Below are 20,867 nucleotides of genomic sequence, written 5' to 3' on the forward strand. Positions count from 1 at the left end.
CTTTTAATGCGGTGGGGAGCGGCGAAATTGTGACAGAGGGGAATAGGAGATGTCCCCTAACGCACTGGTATGTTTACTTTTGTGCGATTTTAACAATACAGATTCTCTTTAAACTTTTGTATAAGCAGGTACAGAGGGCAGAGGTGATACAGAGGGGGACATAGGGGGGCACAGAGGAGTACAGGGGACAGAGATAGCACATTGTTCCGACTTAAGAACAGATTCAGGTTAAGAACTAACCTACAGTCCCTATCTCGTTCGTTAACTGGGGACTACCTGTACTATGTACTAATCTATTCTGATTCTGAAGATAAGTATATATATTATTATCTACACCCCCTGGGCACACACATCCCTTTCATGATCTGTATTTTTTTCATGTCCACATCAAAGGGAGATTAGACTATATTATACTATTTCATTTCTAATTTTAATTTTTTTTTACTTTAAAGGGAGCCCGGGGTGAGAGTGACATGGAGGCTACCATATTTATTTACCGTTAAAAAATGCAAGTTGCCAGGTTGTACCCTTGAGCATGTGTCTCTAATACATGTAACTATAGACCCTGAACTAGCATGCAGATCAGATGTTTCTGACAAAAATCTGACAAGATTAGCTACATGCTTGTTTTGGGGTTGTGACTCTGATATACTTATGCCAGACGATCAATGGGATGGCCAGGCAACAAGTATTGTGCTAGAGGAAATAAATATGGCAGCCTCCACATCCCTCACCTCAAGTTCACTTTAAAAGACCACTATCGCGAAAAATTGCAACAGTTAAAACACATACAAATAAGAAGTATTTTTCTTCCAGAGTTGAATGAGTTCTAAATTACTTTTCTCCTATGTTGCTGTCACTTATAGTAGGTAGTAAAAATTAGATGGAACTGACAGGTTTTTGACTAGTCCATCTCTTCATGGGGGTATCTCAGTATTGCATTTATTCTTTACAAAAGCACTCACTGGAAAGGATTTATTCAAAGATGCAGGCCGACTCCCGTACCTGTTTGCACACCATTCTGGCAGTTGGACTGAGGCTTTGCCGTTCACTAAGTGCTTTTGAAAATAAAGAAAACCCTCAGATTCCCCCTTGTAGAAATGGGCTAGTCCAAAACCTATCAGTTTTGTCAAATTTCTACTACCAACTGAAAGTGACAGCAACATAGGAGAAAAGTGATTTATAGCACATTTTACACTGGGAGACGTGTACTCTTTATTTCTGTGATTTCATGTATTTTAATTTTTTTTTGTGTGATAGTGATTGTGATTGTTTAAAATTGAATAATTATTTAATATCAGTTTGAGCAAGAAAGCAAGAATGTAAATAGAGAAAAAGTAGAGAAGTCTTTTTTTTTTTTTTTAAGTTATATTTAAGTTATATTTAATTTGGGTTTTTTTGTTTGTCTCCGTAGGTATTTGAATATGGTGCTTACCAGGCTCTTGCACCTCTCAGCACCAATGTCCCAATAGTATCCTGCGGAGGTCTTGCTAAGCGCTGGCTGGTACCAGGCTGGAGGATGGGATGGATTCTAATTCATGATCGTAAAGACATTTTTGGCAAAGAGGTAATGTTATAAAAGTGAATTAATGTAACGTTAAAGGTTATCTGTAGGGCTGGTCATTTTAATGCTAAGAATTTTGAGTTGATGCAATCATGTATATAAAATTTGTATCAACCCAGAATTACTAGCATCGCATTGACCATCGCTAGTGAGAGGAATGCAGAGTCTGCCTCCTTTATTCCTTCATAGAAATAACTGTCTTACTTGCTTTGTAATCCTTCTATTCCAATAAGGGGGATATTCCTCACCACTGGGGTAACAATAGGGGATGCGACCCCAGCTGCCGCGGGGGGCCCGGGGCCCCCCTAGGGCCGCTCAGGGACTTTTGTGAGGCAGGAGGGGTCGCAGCATAAGAGGAGAGCATGGCTGCAGATCGGTGGGGAGGGGGGACATTTCCCCCCCCCCCCTCACCTCAGGCTCTCCTCTCAGTGCTCCCCTCCTGCAATCATTGGCGGGTGGAGGCAGGCAGGCTGAACACATACCTCCTTCTCGCCAGAGGTCTTCCGATCTCTAAGAGCTTCATGCTACTTCCTGTTTACACAGGAAGTTACATGAAGCACTTAGTGATCGGAAGACCTCCAACGAGAAGGAGGTATATGTTCAGCCTGCCTGCCGCCGCCACTGCCACCAATGATTGCAGGAGGGAAAGCGCTGAGGAGAGCCCGAGGTGAGGGAGGGGGGGGGGGGGGGAAATGTCCCCCCTCCCCACCGATCTGCGGCCACGCTCTCCTCTTATGCTGCGACCCCTCTTGCCTCACAAAAGTCCCTGAGCGGCCAAAGGGGGGTGGGGGGCCCGGGGATTTCTAGGTACGCCCTGTTCCTCACAAGGTTGCCTCAGGCAGCAAAAAGTTTAGAACCGGCCCTGAGAAAGGATTAGAGGAAAGAATCTGTATAGCAGCATGGCAAGTAGAACAGGTTTCTTTAAAGACCATAAAGATGGCAGAAGAACATACATTCCATTCAGTTAAAGACACTGTAAACTACAACTTTTGAAATTGCTGTTAGATTAATATTTTTTGCTCCCTAAATGAAAAATTAGAAAATTGTCTATATGCCCTGACTGCCCTTAGTGAATTGAGGCCAATGCGTAGCTGAAAGTTACCCAGCTATATAAGGATAAAACATCCTTATAATCTGAAGAGAAAATAAACGTATGATATAATGATTTGTATGTGTAGTACAGCTAAGCAATAAAACATCAGCAGCAGAGATATGAGTCTCATATTGTTTCCAGTACAGGAAGAGTTGAGAAACGTCAATTGTTATCTATGCTAAAGAGCGTCTCTGAGCTCTCTGACCCAAGTTGGGTCGGAGGCAGTCCTATTTACTGAAGCACTTATACATCAAAGAAAAAGCGAGAGGCAGCTTCAGATAAGGTTTTACTGCAGAGGAGTTCAAAGGGTCATTAGCTCTGCTTTGTTTCATAGTTTAAAATACAGTGTGTGGCTTGTAAACTGCAAATATAACAGCATGATGCAATGTTAAAAAAAAGCTATATAACTGAAAATAAAAATATGAGACACTTTTCTTTGCTACTAATGTTCTATTCATTATCCCTACTACACATACAATTCATTATATCATAAGTATTCTTTTCGCTTCAGTGTCACTTTAAATATTAAAGAGAACCTGAACTGAAAATAAAAAGTCAAAATAACCATACGCAGGTCATACTTACCTCCCGTGTAGTCTTCTCCTCAATCTCTTTCTCCTCTCCTGCATCCTGACTGTCCACTGTGATCAATGGTTTTCTCTGTCCTCCATTTTAAAATAACCATTACCCCATAACAGCTTCCTGGTCAGCACACTGTTGCACTGTAATATCACCCACTTGAGCCATAGGGAAACATGGACATTACCTTGCACATTCAGGTGTAACTGATAGCTGCTGATATATAACTGACAGCAACTGGTATATTTCAGTTCTGACAAAATATTGTCAGAACTGGAAGGGATCACTGTAAGAAGAAAATGGTGAGCTTCTGAGAGGAACTTATGGCGAGGTTAGTATGTAATTCATTTGCAGCTATGTCCTGTTTATTTTGAATAATTTTCCTCGCTTCAGGTTCCCTTTGAGTATTTAAGGATTATTCTATTAGTAAATAACGTGAAGTTACATGGAATTTATTAATTTACCATTAATACCATTTACCATTTTGTAATGAACTTACCTGTATATACTCGAATACAAGTCGACTTCGTGCATAAGTCGACTCCAATTTTCAACCCTCTTAAGCTGGAATTTTTTATTGACTCAAGTTAAGTAGACTCAGGTTAAGTCTACCCAGCAAAGTTATTGGCTGCATTTGGGGCTCAGGAGGTGATAATGATTGCACTGCATACAGTATTGCAGCCGTTAACCCCTCCTGTCCCTTAAGTGCATCCAATACCTCCTCCAGGCCCCCAAGTGCTGCAGTTATTCACTGCCTTTTATGCAGCCAAGTATTTCCCCTCTGCCCCTTTCCTTGTTAATTATTATGGCCGGGAATTTCAAACCTGTGTTTTCTTGTAATTTCCTTTTCTCAAAGTAGAACTTACCACAGGGTAAATTGCTGCAAATGGTAATGTCACTAATAGTACACACATTACTCAGTGTGCTCAATGTTGCCCGTGACTCGTGTATAAGTCGACCCCCTATACTTTTATGAAGTGAATCAGACTAAAATTTCTAGACTTATACTCGAGTATATACAGTAAATTTGAAGAACTGCAAAAATATAGGCATAAAGAATGTTCTCAGGAATTAGAAATGCAAATAAGTTATACTTTTATTCCTAAAGTCCGCCATGTTTATTTAAGTTCTGTCTCAAAAAAAACCCTGCTAACCTAATTTTCTTCAATTTCTTTGCTTATTTCAGATCCGGGAGGGGCTGGTGCGGCTAAGTCAGAGGATTCTGGGGCCGTGTACCATTGTTCAGGGGGCACTTGAGCATCTGATAAAGAGGACCCCTCAACATTTTTATGACAACACTATTAACTTTATCAAGGTAAATCTAAAGGCTTAAAGGGAAACTCTCTCCAGGAAGTGAAATTTAAGTAGAGCAGATAAGTTATTGCCAAGTTTTTATTCTGCCAATTTCTTCAATTTCCATGGATTAAAAACCCAACAACACAAAGGCTACCAAAATGGTTAGATTGATGTCATGAAATCTGGCTCGCATGCAAATTGTTTGCAGTGCTGCTTGCGCTATCATGAAGCTACCTGAGTCATGTTATTCAGGCGGCAATATCTGGAGGGTGGCACCGGTGAGTGACATCAATATGCAGAGGGGCCGCAGCAAAGCCCAATTACCTGGTCTATCCCAACATCCTCTTCAGTACTGTACCTCTCCTATCCAGGGCAGTTTCTAGGCTAAATTGCACCCAGGGCGAGGGTGTAAAAATTGCACCCCCTTCCCCCCCACCCCCGTGGCCTCGTGAACCCTTACTCACACAGTCACACAGCCACAGGTCACAAGTAGATCTGCCTACTTTCTAGTGACCAGCCGCTCATCTAGGAGGAAGCAGAGACCAGGAAAACACACAGGAGAAGAGAGCCCGGAAAGCCGACTCCTCCATGGGCGCCGTGCACTGACAGCTTGCAGTACTGCTACAGGACATCAGGTGTCATCACGCTGTGGTGACGTGATGATGACTTGATGTTGGACCCAGGCAGTCATAGGAGGAGTCAAGGAAGGTGATCACGCTGGTAATCTTCTTGGCTGCACTGTGCGTGACCAGCTCCCTAGCAGTTATGTGCTTCTGCCTGCGCCCCCTTCTTCTACTTGCCGGAAGGTGCCCAGGGCGGTTGCCCTGCCCACATTGCCCAACAAACTGCCCTGCTTCTATCACTGGGCAGCAGCATTTCACAGTAGACTCCTGATGCCTGTCATGTGACATCGGAAGCCTATGGGAGACGCTGCTGCATGGCGGCTGCAGTGCAAAATTGGGGAGGACCTGTTGATGGACCAGGTAATTGCATTCCGCTGAGGCTGCTCTGCATAATGAAAAGGAGTACGGAACAGTGAATCAGGGTCCTCTCCTTGTTTGGTGGGATGGGGGAGGCGAATACAGATGATAGTGATACATTAGTGCATTGTCCTTGAGGCCTGAGGTGACGGTGGGTGTCTGTGTCCGCCTTTAATATAGACAAACATTGTTACTGGCTATGGGATCTGCCCTCCCTGCTGGGCATCGTCACAAGTGGGTTACAGTTAGTTCTGGCACCATCTCTCTCTTTACTTTGGCTATCTAGCACTCAACATCAGCAGTTTTCTGGAACCTTTCCTGATCCCCACTTATTCTTGTGCAATCTGTTCTTTATTGCAGTCTAATGCTGACCTCTGCTACAGTTCCCTCTCCGCTGTCCCTGGACTGTGCCCCGTACGGCCGGCAGGAGCCATGTACCTCATGGTAAGAGCCTCACTGGCCAGACAAGAGCCATGTTGTGTAATATGTGACTTGGTGCCGCTCCAGGGAGGGAGTGACGTACATGCATATCATGAAACCACTGAAGAGTTCAGATAGAGAACCAACACAGTGAGAAGATAGGCTGACACATACTGTCTGTTCTGCAAGTTCAACCAAACCTGATCAGTATCCTGTTGTACAAAGCAGTAACCTGGGCACAACTTGCATCACTCGATTTGCAAGCAAGTAGAAATCAACTATTTACCGAATCAGGCAGCTGTCACATGGTGTCGCATACTGTCACATAGTATATGACCAGATTAAGATTAATGCCTTCTACGCACTATGTGCTTTTTTTCACACATAGCTAATAACATACGTGTAACACAACATGCCTGGCATCAGTTACAATGTGTACGTTTATATGTATCTGTTGGGTGTATAGTTTTACACCTTTGCTTGTCCTTTAAAGTGAATGGGAACCGCATTTAAAAAAATGAGACAGATACTTACCCAAGGAGAAGGAAGGCTCTGGGTCCTATAGAGCCTTCCCGCTCCTCTCCTGGTCCCCTTGTTCTAGTGCTGGCTCGCCCGGTAGCAGTATTTGACTAATTTAGTCAAATACTGCTTTACCCGGCCGAAGGAGGCTTCAGAAGTCTTCAGGGAGCCCGAGTGCTCCTGAAGAAGGGCGGCCCTGTACTGCGCCTGCACAAGCACGCTCTCTTGCACGCTCACGCCTGTGCAGTATGGAGCCGCACGTCTTCGGGAGGACACGACTCCCAGAGACTTCGAAATACCCTTTAGACTGGGGATTGAAACGGGGGGGGGGGGGGGGGTAGCGGGTGGAGCCGGCACAGGATAGAGAGCACCGAGAGAGTAGACGGAAGGCTCTATATGACCCAGAGCCTTCCCTCTCCTTAGGTAAGTATTTGCTTCATTTTTTTTTAAATGCTGTTCCCATTCACTTTAAGTCCCATTGATATGTAAATGAAGATCCTAGCAAGCAGTGTTTTGCCTTGAGGCCATTTGAGTGCTGTGTGCCCCTCCTTTTGGTTTCTATAAATGGGAAGGGCAGGTTTGGTAACCTTTTATACAGTTCACAGGAGTTAGGCTGAGGACTCACCATCCAAATCATTGACACACAACTTCACATTTACTTAAAACTGGTTGAAAAGTTATCTGAACTGGGAATAAGCCCGCCCCCTTCCAAACTCCCAAATGTTATAGCTGAGGCTGGATGAGGAACTGGCTGGCTGGGGATACAAATTCCAGAAGGTGCTCTACTTGCTACAACTGAATTGCTGTTGTTTATCCCCTACTTATTGCCTGAAGAAGTGGGCTGTGCCCGCGAAACGCGTTGCATCTTTGGGGTATTTTCAATAAATGTGTATATCTATATATTTACAGTCCTTGGTGTCTGCTTTAACGGAGGCGAGTCCACCACTTCCTCCCAGCAATTTTTTAAAAATTTTATGTACTTTTATCCTTCTGGCGCCTCTGTTCACCTACCAATAAATTCCAGAATGGGGCAGTTGTTCTGGTGACACCTGTCAGGGGTGGGACTTCCTCTTCTTTATGGGGAAATGTCTTCTTCTCTTTTTCTGTTTTTGAATAAATCGATCTGCCTAGGCTTTGAAGTTTGACAATATTATTTCCACAAGCTTGGTTGCACAACATAATGCTTTCCTTTGACTGTCTAGGTTGGGATAGACATGGAGCATTTCCCAGAGTTTGACAGTGACGTGGATTTCACAGAGAGGATGATCTCTGAACAGTCCGTCTTTTGCCTCCCAGCTACAGTAAGTCTCTAAATCCCAACAGCTTTTAAGAGGAACTGTAGTGAAAATAACTTAATAAAATTGCTTATTTTTTATAAAAATCATTTATAAATTATTTTGTCAGTGTTTGCCCATTGTAAAATCTTTCCTCTCTCTGATTTACTGGTACATTCTGAAATGTATCACTGGTGGTGACATTTTTAGTTCTGCCAGGTGATCTGCACAAAATGCTTGTTATGGCTGGTGCACAAAAGGAGCGCTACTAAGCGCTTTTAGAAACGCCAGCGCTTTAAAAAGCGCCTGGCTAATGTATTTTAATAGAATGGATCACACCAGAGCGCTGTGATTTTTTTTTCCCAACCGCAAACGCAGGTCCTGCAGCATTGCTGCGCTTTTCTGAGGCGATTCAGCCTCAATGTTAAACATAGGAAAAGTGGAAAATCGCTCTGAAAAGCGCTAGAACAGAGCGATGTTCCAAGCCTTTTTGTTACAGAAGCTGTTCAGTTCCAGCTCTACTGTAACAAACAATAAAAACGCTATACCAAAACGCACCAAAAATTGCTAGGCATGATTAGAAAATCGCTAGGCACATGCCTAGAATTGCTCTTAAAAATCACTTCAAAAAGCGCTGAGCGTTTGCAATTAAGGTAGCGCTTTTTGGTGTGCACTGACCCTAACTGAAAGCTCTATGCACAGAGGGAGATACTGCTTGCTTGGCAGTTGGAAAAAGATGTTATTTCCCACAATGCAACATGGTACACAGACAGCAAACAGTCAGGACCATGGACATAACATCACTCTGTGGGAGGGGTTTCACCACAATATTAGCCATACAAACCCCCCTGATGATCTATTTGAGCGAAGGTAAAGACTTCTTGATGGGAAAGGGGGTATCAGCTACTAATTGGAACCTCAAAACCAAACTTAGGTTAATTAGTCACAATGGGGGGCAGTCTAGGAATCATACGGCTGAGGTTAGACTGCAGTGAGAGTTCCATGCTAGGATAAATGTTTGCTTATCACTACTAGTGATGGGCGAACAGTGTTCGCCACTGTTCGGGTTCGCCCGGATTTTGGCCTGTTCGGGTTCGGTTCGGCACCCCCCGAACACCTCATGGTGTTCGGGAGAGTGTTCAGGCACGCTGCCCGAACCCGAACAGGCCTTCTTTGTTCGGCCGAACACAGCCGTGTCCGGCCGAACAAAGCCCCCTATAGAGTCCCAGCATAAAGGGAGAGCATGCCCCGAGCGCGCGCGGGGGGGGGGTCGGAAATGCCCCCCACCCCTCCCCGCTAAGCTCTCCCTTTTGCCGGTTCCCTATAATGTTAAATTTAAGCCCCCCAAAAGTACCTGAGGAGGAGGGCAGGAAGCGGGCAGCCGGAGATGCTAGGCGCTAGTACCATCTGGTACTTCCGCCCTCTCTTGACGCACTTCCTGTTTACATTTGAAGTCGCGTCAAGAGAGCGCAGAAGTACCGCGATGACGCGTACGAGGGTACGTGTCATCATGTAGATGACGCGTACCCTCGTTCGCGTCATCGCGGTACTTCTGCGCTCTCTTGATGCGACTTCAAATGTAAACAGGAAGTGCGTCAAGAGAGGGCGGAAGTACCAGATGGTACTAGCGCCTAGCATCTCCGGCTGCCCGCTTCCTGCCCTCCTCCTCAGGTACTTTTGGGGGGCTTAAATGTAACATTATAGGTAACCGGCAAAAGGGAGAGCTTAGCGGGGAGGGGTGGGGGGCATTTCTGACCCCCCCCCCCCCGCGCGCGCTCGGGGCATGCTCTCCCTTTATGCTGGGACCCTATAGGGGCCCCAAAGGGACATGTTCGGGTTGGGTTCGGGGTTCGGCTCGAACATGCCGAACATCAGGGGCATGTTCGGCCGAACCACACTGAACCCGAACATCCAGATGTTCGCCCAACACTAATCACTACTGACCATCTCTAAGTCCAGCCCTGAATCGTTGTGGTCATCAAAAACTCTATCTGTAATCTTCCCTCTTTGGGTGGAACCACAACACAACCAACTCCCTTGTTGAAGTCTCTCTCTGCTGAAGCTCACACATGTTCTGCCCCTCGTCTAATTTTCATCCTGTCATTCCAGTGCTTTGAATACCCCAACTACTTCCGGGTTGTCCTCACGGTTCCCGAGGAGATGATGGTGGAGGCCTGCAGGCGTATCCGGGAATTCTGCCAGGAGCATTATCACGGTGCAGAGATCGGACAGGACCTGGAATGTGACAAATAACCAGACTCTGTGTAGCCTCCTCACTGCATGAGAATCTCCTCACTCCACCATCCAGTTCCAAGCTCTTCCATCAGCATCCAACTGTTGGGAAAAACTCAACAATCCTCTGTCTGTACTCCATGTCTGATATATTTTCCTGCACAATTTAGTTATTTAAGCGAAAACAACATAGGATGTCAGAGGAAAAAATGTGTCTATATTACTTTGTATCTAAATGATAGTCGGATGGATTAATAATGTGTCAGTACATGCAGAATATTAAGGTTCTTATATATTTTTATAACTATTTTAAAACCTGGCTAGTAGATATTTTTTTTCTGTGGTGAACTGAAACAGTTGGCACTGGTCCACAGACTGTACCATTGTCATCCAAGCTGCTATGGAGGCAAATTTCCGAGTGCCCTTTGCGTTTCGGGTAATCCATAGACCACACAATTTTGAGACTATGGGGTGCCGAGGATCTGAAACTTTTTGCACAATTAGATAAAGATGGCATATTTCTCTGATTCCATGTGTCCCTTTGAAGCAAACCTGAAGCGAAAATAAACTTATTTGATAACGAATTGTATGTGTAGCGCAGCTAAGAAATAGAACATTAGTAGCAAGAAGACAAGAGCCTCATATTGTTTTCCAGTACAGGGTAGGTTAAGAAACTTCAGCTGTTATCTATGCAGAAGAGCTTCTCTGAGCTATTCCACCCAACTTGGGTTAAATGTTTTCTAAAGCACTTAAGCAACAAAGAAACAGTGAAAGACAACTCGAGATATCATTTTACTGAAGGAAAGTTCAAAGGGTCATTATTTCTGCTTTGTGTTATAGTTTAAAGAGACTCTGTAACACAATTTTGAGCCTTATTTCTTCTATCCTATAAATTCCTATGCCTGTTCTAATGTGGTCTGTCTTACTGCAGCCTTTTCTAGTTGCACTGTCTCTGTAATAAATCTTATCTCCTTTCCTCTGTCGGCTCTGTCGGGCTCAGGCTGGAATGTACAGCACTGCTTGTCATTGGCAGAAGCTTTACACACCCTCTCCAAGCTCTGCATGAGTCACACAGTAAGCTGTTCTCAGCCTATCATACTCTGGTTAGAAGCCATGTCTTTTGTTTGTAAACACTGTCTAAAACTGGCAATTTCAAGCCAGGATTACAGCAGGGAAAGGCAGAAACAGCACAGAGGGGTCCAGGAGAACATAATGAATAGAATGGTATGCTTTTCATTGTAAGAATTTTAGAGTACAGATTCTCCTTAAAAGACAGAGGATGGATTCAATAACCAGTGTAACGAACGCTTGTTAAAAAACAACTAGCGCCTGCGCCGCTATAGAGGCTACGCTCGCTCTTTGCAGCATACCGTGCCTTATTGTGTTATGCGCGTTGCTTCCTTAACAATGCGCACTTCTTCTAATAGCGGCCACCTCTGTGAAGTATTGCGACCTCGGCCGCTACTATGTTAATTAACATAGTAGAGGCTGCGCTAGTGAAGTATCACGGCCACTATTAGGAGCGCGTGTTGCTATGTAAGCAACGCACATTACACAATAAGCCACGCTACGTTGCAAGGAGCAAGCATAGCCTCTATAGCGCCACTAATTGTTTTAGCGCCGCTATAATGAGCTGCGCTCGTTATACTGGTTATTGAATCAACCCCAGAGTGTGGTTTTAAAATCGCAACTAAACTGTGACAGAATAATGCAATATTATTTTTAAAAAAAAGCTATACAGCTGCAAACAAAAAATATGAGACTATTTTTTGCCACTAACGTTCTATTCATTATCCGTACACATACAATTTATTATAACATGAGGTTTTTTCGCTTCAGTTTGCGTTAAACAGTCTTCTTTATGTGTAATGTGTTTCTAGTAACAGATCTCCTTTAATCATATCTATTCATTTTATTTTTCATTTCACAACAAATATTATAGCCAAAAATAGTTTGTGTCAATATTTAAATTCACATTTTTGTGTTTTATTAACCAGTTTATGCTACAGTCCTATGTGGGTTTTGTATATATCTATAAATATATACTGTATATATTTAGTGTCACTTGCAGCTTCAGGCTTTTCAAACAAACGTATTTATTGCACAATTCCATCTGTGTTGTGGTTTAGTCCTGCTTACACCCGGATCAAACATGGCGCCGCAGGCAGAGCCGCCGCCCACGTGTGACGTTCTGCGTCCCGCCTGATATTCTAGTGTAAACCTGTGTGTGTTGTATGTCACAGTCTGTGAGTGCATGCCTGTCTGTGCTATATATATCTATTGTAAATAAATAAGTTATTGTGTTTTTTTATGAATAAAGATATTAAAGTCACATCTGTATGAATTGGCCTTAATTGATGTTATTTGAGATTTTCAAAGAAGTAATGCTAATGATTCTTCTCAGCAGAAAGTTCCTATTCCTGAGTCCCGGCTGCAGAGAGACTTATGGCTGACTGTGTATGGGAGATATAATAATAATCTGAACATTTATAAAGCGCTTTTCTCTTGTCGGACTCAAAGTGCTCAAGAGCTGCAGCCACTGGGACGCGCTCAGGAGGCCACACTGCAGTGTTAGGGAGTCTTTCCTTGAACTCCTTACTGAATAGGTACTGACCCTAGCCAGGATTCGAACCCTGGTCTCCGATGTCAAAGGCAGTGCCCTTAACCAGTACTCTATTCAGCCACTAGATATAATCTACTCACCTCCAGGCAGGAATCCATCACTGTGCGACATTCCTCTCTTCTTACAGCTCATTCTAGCGCCCGGGCATTATCTTCTGCATGATGCGTAATTACATGTGTCATGCTCTAGGTGATGTTAGTTGCTAGAGCGAGCTGTAAGAAGAGAGGAATGTCGCACAGCGATGGACTCTGCACGTGCCTGGCTGAACCCCACATATCTCTGCTTAGATATTCATGGGCAGCAGGGGCGTTGCAGAGGTTGCGACCGCATCAGGGCCCTTGGGCCCTCCCTCGACCACAGTATTCGCTCTCTATTGGTCCTGTGCTCATAATAATCACTTCTATAGATACTTTGATTAGTGGTAATCATTAACAAGCTGTTCCCATCCCCTTCTTGCACCTCTGACACTGTGGTTGTCCTTGGCAGGTTTTGGTGCACCGTATCAATTGTTATATAGAGTGCTTGGGGGGGGGGGGGGCATTAAAAAACTTGTATCAGGGCCCACAGCTCCTTAGCTACGCCACTGATGGGCAGGGTTCCAACAAATGAGGTTAACCACTTCACATCCAGACATTGTTTCCCCCTTATGACCAGAGCAGTTTTGACAGTTTAGCTATGCCCCTATTTAATCAGCAATAACTTTATCCCTACTTATGACACCTAAATGAAATATATATTTATTTATTTTTTTCAAGACAAACTAGGCTTTCATTGTATGGCATTTTTTCCCCTCAAACTATTTTGTTTTCTATGAAGTTTAATGGAAAAATAGGTACAAAAATAGAAAAAACACATCATTTCTCAGTTTTACCAATTCCAATTTAATGGTAAAATCAATCCCGTTAGCTCAGGTAACAAATATTCCCTTTCACCAATTAGTGCTGCATCAGAAAATGCCGTAAGTATGCACAGGAACAAGCTCAGTCCTGCACAGAACTGCTTCTGCTACAAGACGTATATCTCTGTCCTCATGGCTTAGATGAAGTCACAGAGGACGTAGATATACTGTAGTGGTGGATAAAGTGGTTAAAGGTGCACATGCACCCGCTTAATTTTCCTGGTAGCTTTGATTACTGTGATTTGATTTGTAGTCACAATTTGCATTATCAGGTGCATCTGGCGCCCCTTGTAATGGTAATTTGTGTAGGCAGTCTAGAAGGGGGGGGGGGGGGGGTGTATACTTTGGAGTTGTGTGGGTGTGTGGGGGGTCGAGGTTAGGCACCACCAGTGGGGGGTTAAGGTTTGGTACCACTGGGACGGGGGAAGAGTTAATGTTAGGCATCACCAGGGTCAGGTTAAAGGGAACCTGAAGCGAGTAAAATGTTTTAAAATATACACATGACATATCTGCAAATGAATATTACATACATACTCACTGTCAGTTCCTCTCAGAAGCTCACCATTTTCTTCTTACAGTGATCCCTTTCAGTTCTGACAATATTTTGTCAGAACTGAAACCTACCAGTTGCTGTCAGTTATATATCAGCAGCTGTCAGTTACAACTGAATGTGAAAGGTAATGTCCATGTTTTCCTATGGCTCAAACACGTGACATTACAGTTTAACAGTGTGCTGACCAGGAAGCTGTAAGTGTGTAATTGCCATTTTTAAAATGGAGGCTGGAGAATTCCATTGATCACAGTGGACAAATGGGACGCAGGAGAGGAGAAAGAGATTGAGGAGTAGACTACACAGGAGGCAAGTATGACCTGTGTATGGTTATTTTGACTTTTTATTTTCAGTTCAGGTTCTCTTTAAGGTTAAGCACCACTAGGGGGAGGTTAGGCACCACTGGATTCTTAGGGCTAGGCACCACCAGGGGGTCTTAGGATTAGGCACCACTGGGGGACTTAGCATTAGGCACCACCAGGGGGATTATAGGGTTAGGCAGCGGCAGAGAGGGAGGGTTCTGTGTGAGAGTAGGCAGTGGCGTAGCTAAGGGGCTATGGGCCCCAGTGCAAGTTTTACATTAGGCCCCCCAAGCACTCAATACACAACAACCAATATGGGGCACCAAAACCTGTCAAGGACAACCACGGTATCAGAGGGGCAAGCAAGGTTTGTGGGACAATGCGTTAATGATTACCACTATTCAAAGCACCTATAAGTGAATATTACCAGCACAGGACCAATAAAGAGCTAATCCTGTGGTTGAGACTGGGCTCCTTGGAGCCCCTCTGGCCCAAGGACCCGATGCAGTTGCAACCTCTGCACCCCCTATTGCTATGCAACTGAGAGTAGGGTTTGGTTAGGTCATAGTAATATATTGATAAAGATGACTAATATATTACTACTAGAAACAACTTTCCCCCCTTTTCCCACCGTTCTACTTAACATATCCTGCAAATTGGGTGTTTATATCATGTAAGGGGGCTTTGCTATTAACTGCTAAAGTCGGCGGGTTTTGGCGGTTTTAATCTCGGCCGTGATTATGGCTAAATCCGTGATCCCGAGCTGGATTTGGACCACAATCACAAATGCATTCGGAACTGAATCCATGATTGAGAGTGGGAGGCGATCATCAATTTGAATCACGAATTTGGATAATGAAAAAATGCTTATGATTCACGGCTATTCCGTGATGACGAGGTCGTGATGAGCATCACTGGCTGCTAATTAATAAACTTGCCTTTACTGACCAGCATTATCAGTGCGTCGGATTAGATACCCGCTCGTCCCCGCCGGCGCTGCTTATCTTTCGCTCAATTCCCTGCCATTGTCCGCTCGTGGGGAACGAGCTGGGAATCGGCGGCGGCGAGATCGGACTTCGTCAGGAGTGAAAAAATACCCTAGTGATAGAGTGACAAAGTCAACTCAACATAATAAATACATTATATAAATCACATATTTACAATAGGTTAGCAAACAAAGTAACAGAGTAACGGCCACTAACAGCAGCCTGCTGGAGAGTGAGCGTTCAACCTCTCCTTTTATACTGTGATCAAGCACTCAGAGGATACTGGGTAGGGCGGGCCTAAACACGCCCATCCACTAAGTGCAATAGTCCCTCCTTATTGGGCCCTGCAAACATCCATCACATTATTAGACCAATAGCGAATAGCGGCAACTGACCACCATACATTCTCAAAAGGGCACAACGGTACCTGTTTCTGAGCGAAAAAACGCTCTTTGTATACTCCAAAGAGGCCATATTCATTGCCTAGAAGCTGCAGGGTCTCCGCTATAGATAAAGCGGAGTAAACTGTCTCTCCGTGAATCCCACATTCTGATTGGTGGATGCGCATAGAATGTGGTATACAAAGAGCGTTTTTCGCTCAGAAACAGGTACTTTTTGTGCCCTTTTGAGAATGTATGGTGGTCAGTTGCCGCTATTTGCTATTGGTCTAATAATGTGATGGATGTTTGCAGGGCCCAATAAGGAGGGACTATTGCACTTAGTGGATGGGCGTGATTAGTCCCGCCCTACCCAGTATCCTCTGAGTGCTTGATCACAGTATAAAAGGAGAGGTTGAACGCTCACTCTCCAGCAGGCTGCTGTTAGTGGCCGTTACTCTGTTACTTTGTTTGCTAACCTATTGTAAATATGTGATTTATATTATGTATTTATTATGTTGAGCACTTTGTCACTCTATCACTAGGGTATTTTTTCACTCCTGACGAAGTTTCCAATTGAGGAAATGAAACATGTTGAGTTTGGTGTAGGGTTTAATGAATACTAGTGTGAACTAGGAGGATGGTCTTCTGACCTTTAACCCTTACCTCCAGTCCACTTTATCGCATCTATACTATATGGTCAGCATTAAAAAGGATCAATTTTGCTATTTCAATAAAAGTTATATTTTAATACTTTTCTACCAGAGTATATAAAATGTTTTAGGTTCTTAATCAGGTGTGTTTTTGTTTATGAGTCTTTTCAAGCCAAAGCCTGCCCCCTCATGGCTCAGCTTTGCTGCTTTGCATACTGAGAGCTCTGATGGGAGGGGCTGCTTCTGCTGAAAGAGAATCTCTGAAACAGACAAGTGTGGCTGCAATATGATTTATGTGCTCTGTGTGCCTCTGCATAGATAATGATGATGACTGCAGTTTCATTCCTATGAGACCCTTCCAACAGGCAGCTGCACATCATACCAAAATGAAAGCACACAGATGAAAGGCTGCAGCAGCCTTTCTCATTTAGCCTAGACAGCACATCCAGAACAACTCAGATGGCGGCCATATTGGATTTTTCCTGGAGCAATAATGGATACAAAACACTAAAAAAGGCACACCAGAGTGGCGAAATTATCAGGTAGAGCATTTATTCTTTACAAGCTATCGACTGATATGTTCATTTTGTGTGAAACGTTCATCTCTGGTTCCCTTTGGGGTGTCCCTTTAATTCAGTAAGCTTCAGTGAAGTGCAGATATTCATTCAAATTACATCAAAGGTAGTAGTAGTAGTAGTAGTAGTAGTAGTAGTAGTAGTAGTAGTAGTAGTAGTAGTAGTAGTAGCAGTAGCAGCAGCAGCAGCAGTAGTAGTAGTAGTAGTAGTAGTAGTAGTAGTAGTAGTAGTAGTAGTAGTAGTAGTAGTAGTAGTAGTAGTAGTAGTAGTAGCAGTAGCAGCAGCAGTAGTAGTAGTAGTAGTAGTAGTAGTAGTAGTAGTAGTAGTAGTAGTAGTAGGTTTAATGCTTTGGAGCAGTAATTTAATTTTGAGTACAACCTCCTTTTCCACCACATTTGCTTGTTTGTATGTGTCTCTATAGAAAAAAGTATTCTATGTAGCCAGCAGAGTCCAGAAAGGGTATTTAGGGAGAGGGATGGAGAACTGTGTTCATGGGACAAGTTGAGGAAAATCTTTCTCAGGGCATTGCACGGCCCCTTATACAGTATACTGGTGCCCACATAGAGGTGTGACAGACATCCCTGCTAAATATCACTCACTCTTCATTCATATGCATGACTGTAAGAATTACCTCACTGATCATTGGTCCCGTGTCACTTTAAGGCATGTTATGCACATGTGAGGTCCGTGTTACTGGGATACATTTGCACAGGCTGAGTCCATAACACACAGGAATTTGTGCTGTGATTCTGTCTGATGCAATATTGCTGATATACTGCCAAAACCACTGATGGATTTTATAGGATGGCTGTGAATCCAGATGTTGTATTATTACAGATTTAACCGAAGCCGGGTCACTTCTGGTAAAAGCTACTCAGAAATCATTTTCCTTTGCATAATCCTGTGAGGACTTTATATGAGCCAGTACAGAACAGATACAGAAACTTACCGGTTACAGGATTAGAGTTTGCATTGGAGGCGGGGCTGAAGAGTTTCTAAAGTTTTCAGATACATATTTCCCAATTAACAAATATACATGATTCCTCTTTTGCCCGCATTGCTTAGTGACACCTCCTCTCTCAGTGGAGGAAGGAGGTGGGATCACAGTGGCGTAGCAATAGTGGGTGGAGAAGTTGCCACCTCACTGGGGCCCTTGGGCCAGAGGGGCCCTCCCTCAACCATAGTATTAGCTCTTTTTTGGTCCTGTGCTGGTAATAATCACTTCTATAGATGCTTTGAATATAATTAATTATTAACACACTGGTCCCCTTCCCCTTCTTGCACCTCAGATACTGTGGTTGTCCTTGGCAGGTTTTGGTGCACTATGTCGATTGTTATGAATTAAGTCAGGGCCGGATTTACCATAAGGCACTGTAGGCATGTGCCTACAGGCGCCTGATGATGGAAAGGCGGCTCACTCCCCTCCCCTAGTGCCTCTCTCCCTCCTTACCTTTGCAGAGACCCGAGTAGAGTGTAAATGAGAGGTTTCACTGACCAGATCTCCCTTCAGTCGGGGGCACCTATAGCTACCTAATACTTGGGGGAGACCTCTACTTACTAAATACTGAGGATAGCTCTGGCTACCTAATACTAAGGGGCACATGTAGCTACCTATGGCAACAGCTGGGACAGCCAGCACACTTGTGGTTCTGCAGGGTTTTCATTGTCTTTGCGATAACTGTTTCCAGTTCGTTAAATTACTGAATTCGAAGTTTATCGATTTCTAGTTGTATTCATCAAGGTTTTTTTCTGCATTCGGTGTGACTTCGGTAAAATATCGATAACAATGCGGTAACGATTCGGTAACGTGTCGATATTTCCATTTTACAGCGGTAATTTAACACAAACCCATAAAATTCCCGTGGAATTGTGGGTAAAAAGGCAGTCCTTTGAACACCACGTAGCAACATTCCGAATAGGGCTTAACACCTGGACCAGGATTCTGGAAGTGGCTTGGGACAATCCCACAATTTCGCCAGCTACGGCTTAATAGGAGCCTTTTCTGAAAAAATGTAGTGCAGCTAGCAATTTAGTTAACCCTGCCACTGCCTGTGTTCTCTTACAAGATGATTCAAGAGAAATGCAGATGTCCTGGTATAGCAAATAAATCCATTCTCTTGCAAATTGATATGGTTCTAGACCTTATTCTTGCCCTTCTGCGCCTTTGAATCACTCTCAGCTGATACATAACCACTTCAAATGGCTCCATCTTCTCTGTCAGCAATGATCTGACAGGAATAACGACAGAGCAGTGAAGGAGATAACTAATCCTAAATGTAACGCTAAACCACGCCCACTTTCATTTTCATGAATTGCACTTTCTTCCTTTTTATCGCATCCTTACCCGAATGATTACCGAATGCTCGCTAACAGCTGTAGATAACTTTGATGAATATTGAAATCAGCTTATCCATTTCGGTATTTTACCGAGCTGTCGGTAATTGATTCGATAAGTCTTGATGAATCGAGGCCATGGTATTTTTTATAGCATTGGATCATTCTCTAATATTTGCAGTTTACACACTACTCAGCAATATAAATGATTTTACAGAGCAGGCCAGTGAACTATTGACCTGTCCTCTGGAGAGAAAAAGAAAATACAGTGACTGACAGTTCAGATAATGAGCTTTAGAAGAAAGAGCTCTCTGCAACTTTGAAAGTCATGGAGCTCAATGGCTCTTTGGCACAGATAACTGGAGTTTCTTAACTCTTCCTGTACTGGAAACAATATTAGACTTATGTCTCTGCTCCTAATGTTTTATTTCTTAGCTGTACAACACATACAAATCATTATATCATATTTTTTCTTTAAGTGATTGCATTTCGCTGACACACATATCTCATCCACACACTAGGTACCGGTACCCTTATCACCGATGTTATCTTCAGAGTGGGAAGACAGAGTCAGTGAAGTGTATATAAGTTGGTGAGGGTGCTGCTGTGTAAACACAGGAAGGCCTTGAACCCACTAGCAGAGCTTTTCTGAGCGCTTTGTGATTTGAAAAGCTCTTGCTAATGTAATGCTATGGGTGTGATCCCACTTGAGCGGTGTGATTTTATAAAAAATCTCCCATAGCATTGCATTAGCAAGAGCTTTTTCAAATCCCTAGCAATTAGAAAAGGCTGCTGGTGGGTTTGAGCCCGATCTGATTCACTACACACTGTAATAGAAACTGCTGTCAGCAACAGCACACAGGCACTTGTTATGTAACCGTCACAGGTATTCTCACCACTCCAACCCATCTGGCCTCTCAGTTGCGCTTGCAGATTGTCAGCTCAATAACGGTTGTCTTCTCTACCCAGCCGCCAGCGTCTCCTCGGGGAGCAGCGTGCACTTGTGAAATGAGAAAAAGATCCGTGACTGTAGCCAATGGGGAGCACTCGTTGCATTTGTGGGACATGAACCCGCCCACCTACGCGTTATGCCTGCACTGAGATTCGTCAGGGTGTGTGATAGTCCAGAGGCTTCCAGTGTCCTCCTCTCCTCTACCGTTGGCACCACGGACCATGTGAACATATCTGGCAAGAGCTGGTTGGATATGTTTTTGAGAGCAGGCTCCCTGCAGTGTACAAGCGCAGCCGTACACGAGCGGCTCTGTGCTAATGCATAGCTGCAGCCGTCAGAGGGTCCTGTCCAATGGCTGCAGGACATTGGAAGCCTCTGATAAAGCTATAGCGGAGTCAGGGTCGGACTGGGCCACAGTAGTACAGTTTTTTCCCTCGGTGGGCCCCGCCTCCAGGTCTCTGGTGGGCCCCCCCTCCTTGTCTGACAGAGCTCCAATTGCTGCCTGCAGCCAGGGCCGGGCCGAGGCATAGGCTGGAGAGCCTCCAGCCTCAGGACGCAGTGTAGAAGGGGGCGCACAATTCATTCAACTGTCATTCCTAATTGTGTTTGAAGCAGAAAGAAATAAGAAAAGGGGATACATAGCAGTGACTGCACGCCAGA

The 20,867-nt window shown here is 44.1% G+C and overlaps 1 protein-coding gene across 2 annotated transcripts in view; it reads left to right on the top strand.

Annotated features, from left to right (window-relative positions):
* The window catches only part of TAT (tyrosine aminotransferase), a 28,015-nt gene extending 15,726 nt beyond the window's left edge, over window positions 1-12,289 (top strand). For both annotated transcript variants that reach the window (XM_068261635.1, XM_068261636.1), the window contains exons 8-12: window positions 1,415-1,567; window positions 4,423-4,551; window positions 5,873-5,956; window positions 7,654-7,752; window positions 9,835-12,289. In XM_068261635.1, coding sequence (XP_068117736.1) covers window positions 1,415-1,567; window positions 4,423-4,551; window positions 5,873-5,956; window positions 7,654-7,752; window positions 9,835-9,978 — 609 coding nt within the window. In that variant the 3' untranslated portion in view covers window positions 9,979-12,289. The remainder of the gene's footprint in view (window positions 1-1,414; window positions 1,568-4,422; window positions 4,552-5,872; window positions 5,957-7,653; window positions 7,753-9,834) is intronic.
* The last annotated feature ends 8,578 nt before the right edge of the window (window positions 12,290-20,867 follow it).

The sequence above is a fragment of the Hyperolius riggenbachi genome, chromosome 11, assembly GCF_040937935.1.
Source record: "Hyperolius riggenbachi isolate aHypRig1 chromosome 11, aHypRig1.pri, whole genome shotgun sequence".
Lineage (NCBI taxonomy): Eukaryota > Metazoa > Chordata > Amphibia > Anura > Hyperoliidae > Hyperolius > Hyperolius riggenbachi.